The sequence below is a fragment of the Glossina fuscipes genome, unplaced genomic scaffold (genome assembly GCF_014805625.2).
Source record: "Glossina fuscipes isolate IAEA_lab_2018 unplaced genomic scaffold, Yale_Gfus_2 58556, whole genome shotgun sequence".
Classification (NCBI taxonomy): Eukaryota; Metazoa; Arthropoda; class Insecta; order Diptera; family Glossinidae; genus Glossina; species Glossina fuscipes.
Genome location: NW_024001549.1, coordinates 1 through 4,868, shown reverse-complemented (window position 1 = coordinate 4,868; position 4,868 = coordinate 1). Strand labels below are relative to the sequence as shown.

General features: G+C 34.2%; 1 protein-coding gene across 1 annotated transcript; it reads right to left on the bottom strand.

Moving 5' to 3' along the window:
• Positions 1-6: 6 nt before the first annotated feature.
• Positions 7-3,411, bottom strand: LOC119643185 (neurexin-3-like). Its single transcript, XM_038042530.1, has 4 exons — positions 3,080-3,411; positions 2,206-2,963; positions 505-855; positions 7-397 (listed from the first exon to the last, which is right to left on the bottom strand). Exons 1-4 carry the CDS (start codon positions 3,256-3,258, stop codon positions 123-125), a joined length of 1,563 nt encoding a protein of 520 aa, XP_037898458.1. The 5' UTR covers positions 3,259-3,411; the 3' UTR covers positions 7-122.
• Between the last annotated feature and the right edge of the window lie 1,457 nt (positions 3,412-4,868).

Below are 4,868 nucleotides of genomic sequence, written 5' to 3'. Positions count from 1 at the left end.
TTTTTTGTTTTTTCTCGTCATAATTTATTGACATTTTCCTTGAAAGAATGAATCAAGTCTCGGATAGAATATATTATATTTTAGATGAGAGAAAAGTACTTGAAAAAAGTTTTGAAGAGAATTCAAAAATAATTGTTTTGTAATAAAATAAAATCCCTAACCTGCTGCATTCTTTGCAGATCATTTCTATCTAATACTCCAGTTACCAATTGAACATCTCCTCGTATAGTTATAAGGGGATCGCGATCCACAGCCAAATCTAATATACGCAATTTATTGACCGATAGACCAGCTATTACTCCGGCAAATGGACGATCAATCCGTGTACGTCCCGAACGACTAAATTTACCGCCCACTTGTATATTTGCCATTGTATTGAACACAGTAGATTGATGGCCTAATAAATATAAATAAAAAATGAGAAAAAAAGAAAAAAAAAAGAATTGTTTTTCCAAATTTAATTCATTTCATAATTCTCTACATGAAAATTATATGCTCATTAACCTTGTGGCGTTAAAGTTTGGACATTGTAATCATCCAATTGTAAGGTGGCATTACCTCCACGACGACTAAAGCGCACCACATGATATGTATTATCATTAACTTTTGTACCAATCTCACCCAAAGGTAAATCACGTGTACCAATATTATAAACCATAAATATATTGCCCTCGACAATTTCCATTTCCATATAATCTTGGGTTGTCGAACTTTCAATGCGCAATAGTACAGCATCCGATTTTGTTGTAATAAAGCCCAACGCAATATTATCCTCTTCGGTATCGGCCTGAGAATTTTCAGGAAACGTATATTGGATGATGCCCTTATTGTTGCCAAATTCATAAGCAATTGATTCTATATATAAATAAAGAAAATTAAAAAAAAATGTATAAAATTTTTAATCGAATTAATTTTCTTAATTTACTTTTAATTATTTGAAACTTATTTAATTAGTAATATAATCGTTTTGAAATTTTTTAGTTTCATATCAAACTCAAAAGTATTAGGTTTTTTTAGGAAATTTTGGAACTTGACTCAATTCTTCTAATTTTCTGATATTACTGCCTAGGCATTTAGCACTGATCTAACCTAATCCAAGGCAGCTGTCTATATGCATTGCAGGATATTTACAAGTTTACATATATCCCTTTGCTTTTAACTTTCACCAAAAGGTAACCTTATATACGCCTTGTGGGCAAAAGTGAGAAAAAAGAGAAGAATTTTCGTAAGTCAAAGAAAGAAAATCCAACAAAATAGCGGATAATATTAAATTTAGAAATGCTCGATCCAAGGGGAATCAGATCGGCGTCGGCGATTATTTTAGGGCGGCTATGTAAAAGATCCATTATACTCGTCCCTGCCCCCTAGCCCACCGGCTTTAGATTTCTTATTATTCGCATCTTCTTCTTTGTTTCGGAGCACCATTCGATGTCCGACGTTATTAAATCTTCGCCAAACCCCTGATGTTTGACTCTGCAGATGGCCGCGCTTTTGCACAATATATGATGGGATGAATCAGTATCCTAGATACCCGCCTTTTTCACATAGTACCTGAGGGAACTATAAGTCAAATAAAAACCAATTACGAGAGGTACGTGGCACCTCCGTAGTTCCAATGAAAGATTTTTTAAGCTATTTTGTTTGCCGTTGCCCTGCACTTGTCTTCCAATTTTTTTTCTGTGCGTGCCATTTCAATATCAAGCCTCTTGATATGGCTCTTTGGCACACTACAGAAAGATGACAGATCTAACAAAATCCTTCGGGGTCCACTGTTGCCTAAACACTCAGCACTTTGACTGCCTTCGATGCCGGAATGTCAAGGTGCCAGACATATAAAGTTCGCCTCAACGTGCTTCCCTGATTCATTTGGAATTTGAAGACACCTCAACGCAAGCTTAAAGGTTATTGTTTGCCCTTTCAGACTCATTAGAGTCTCCTGCAATGCTTTCGTAAGCATTCTGATGCACATGCGGAGATTGCATAAATATTTTGTGATCTTTGACTTTTTTTCCTTAAGTCTTAAATCCCCTGTTCTTACATTCCCTTCCCTACATTATTCCTTCTCTACTACATGAAATAAAAAAAGAAATGCAGATGTCTAACGGACGTTAGAGATATTAGTAAAGATGGGATAGGCTTTTTGCAAAAGTTTTTCTGACTATAGAGCTTACATAGAGGGAAGTTTAAATTATATTTTTCACTTACCATCGTAACAAGTTGGTCCGGTATAAGAAGTCAAGTCACACTCGCAGACGTACGCATTCCATTGCTGTACACAAACGCCTCTGTTTGCACATGCATTTTGGCTACATTTTGTTGGGCCCTCACAGCCGGACACAACAAGCGAGCTCGGCACTACAGCGTCGTTGGTCAGTGATGGTGATGTGTCGCCCAAATCGAGTGATGCTATGCAGCCCTCGAAACCAGAACGTGACGATATCGATGCCGGCAATTTTGCATACATATCCTTAAACACGCCGCCTATATATAGGATGCCAGCCAATTCTAAATGCATACTACTGCCCGACAAAGTAACAATTTCGAATGAATCATCCACAGCAAGAGTATGAGTTTTCGGTCCAGGTCTTCGTATACTGATTTGATGCCAACGATTATCGTTCATATGTATACGCGATTTATCACGCATTGTAACCGGTCCGTCGCCTAAATCGAAAGTGTAATGAATATGACCATTAACTAATTCCACTGCAACGAAATCATTACGACGGCCACCATTGTACAGTAACAGGCCGTTTGGTTCAACGGTTTTAAAACGAAAATCTAATGATATACTCGAGTAAGCCTTTAACATTGGCAAGCCTACGTAGGAATGTTTCGATCTAAAAGTGGCAGCGTGATAGGGATTGCCGGGTGGTGAGTTAACAAAACGTGCTGTTAGCTTAAAGGTTGCACTTGGTAATGCCGACAGTTCCGGTCCCAAGGTTTTCACAATATCAATATATCTAAATAAATCAGAGAGAGAGAGAGATAGAGAGAGAGAGAGAAGATGAAAAAAAAAACAAAACAAAATTATAATGATGACGTTATTCCGTCAATTGTGTTAATACACACTGCTTACCTCTGACCATTGAAAATGAAGCCTTGCATTTGACCCACGAAATTCGGCATAGTCGAAGTCATTTGTATCTCTTCTTCGGCATGGAATAGACCACCTAAATGTATTGACCTTATTTCCATGGTGCTGTGCCGGCCCAGTATTGTTTCAGCTGTTAAATATATATACACACACACACACATTTTGCTATATAAAACTTACAAATAATGATTACTGAGCGTTCACCTAACGTCTTTTTACATACAATACGCAATGATTAGATTAGATACACATACATATAGCGAACTATATGTTGCGTTATCTCTCTTATTTTTTTTTGGATATCACTACTATGTTAATATTTAGATATGTATATATGGTAGTAGTTAATATATATAGTAGATATATAATATTTGGGTGAAAGTGAGAAACTTTTATATTAATTTTTAATGTCATCTTTTTTTTGTTTTTACATTTTTTATCGTTGTTTAGAATTTTCTTGTTACAAATAATAAATTACAGGAAGCACGTTTATTATTAAAATTGCTCAGTAATTACGTAGTTTAAAATTGTATCGCATACTTGCAATAATTTGATTAGACATAGATCATCTAATATACTTTGTATTGATTATTTAATTATTTTTTAATTTTTGTATTTTTTTTTTTTTTTTTTTTTTTTTTTTTTGTCCAAATGAAAAGACTCAAGCAAAATAGAAAAAAAGGTTTATTACTTTTTTAAAGTTTTCAAAAAGAATATTTATTGCGGAATACTTGCTGTCGATACGACTAGAATATATTGGTGCAGTTTAAAGTAATTAAAAATTGAAAAAAAATTTATAAATAAATTAATTAATAGATAAATAAACGAAAAATGTAAAAAAAACACAATTACGAAAATATATTTTACATTATCGCTTAAATTAAAACTTTGGACATATTTGTATCGAGAAAAAATAATTTCTATTAAATCTCGTTATTTACAGTCTTTTTGTTGAACATTTTCGGTGGTTTTTTTTTTCCAATTTTAGTTTTTTATACCCATTACTGCAAGATCGGGGCGCATATTCATTTAATTTTTTTTTCTTAATGTTCGTATGTATGTAACACCAAAAAGGCAGCCTCAAAGACCCCATAAATATATATAGATATATATATTCGTGATCAGCGTGAAATTTCGAGTTGATTTAGCCATGTCTGTTCCTCTGTGTGTCTGTTTGCCTGGGTGGTGTGTGGCCGGCGAGGAGAGTTCTTTCTGCACGCAGGAAGCAAAAATACTGAAAATGGGCCGAATTGGTCAACGCAGAAAGGCGCATTGGAGCGTAAACTGAACGCAACTCCATTTTTTTTGAACAAAAATTTTTGGATTTTTTGCTCGTTACTCGGAAATTATTAAAGTTAGAAGATTGAAATTTTTCTACTTTACGAAACGCTCTACTAATAGACGCAAATGGAAACAATTTGCCGTGTCCACATAAAGTTACGAGTAATTAAAATTCTTTTCTTTTTTTTTTTGATTATTTTGAGGTTTTGCGTTTATTTATCATAGGACAAACAAGACGGAATGTTTTTAAAACTATTTGGTACACTCCTCAAATGAAATGATATTCTATCTGCCGGAAAATGGATTAACAGATGGAATGGGGTTTAATTTTTTCTTAATAATACCAGCGATATGGGTAGGAAATAAAAGTACTTCGAGATCAGAAGGCGGAAAGCATAGTGTATGGTAGGGTATAGGGTATGCGAATATAACTTTCTTACTTATTTATTTTTTTAATGTCTCCTGAACTTCTTTTTAAATTTTCTAAATG

What these genes read in the sequence shown, in the direction of transcription:
- LOC119643185 (XM_038042530.1), bottom strand. Translation starts at nt 3,258, where the DNA reads ATGTGTGTGTGTGTGTATATATATTTAACAGCTGAAACAATACTGGGC. An exon ending in CGGACCAACTTGTTACGATG is followed by an intron (nt 856 to 2,205) that starts GTAAGTGAAAAA and finishes ATTTATATATAG; the next exon opens with AATCAATTGCTTATGAATTT. An exon ending in CCAAACTTTAACGCCACAAG is followed by an intron (nt 398 to 504) that starts GTTAATGAGCAT and finishes TATATTTATTAG; the next exon opens with GCCATCAATCTACTGTGTTC.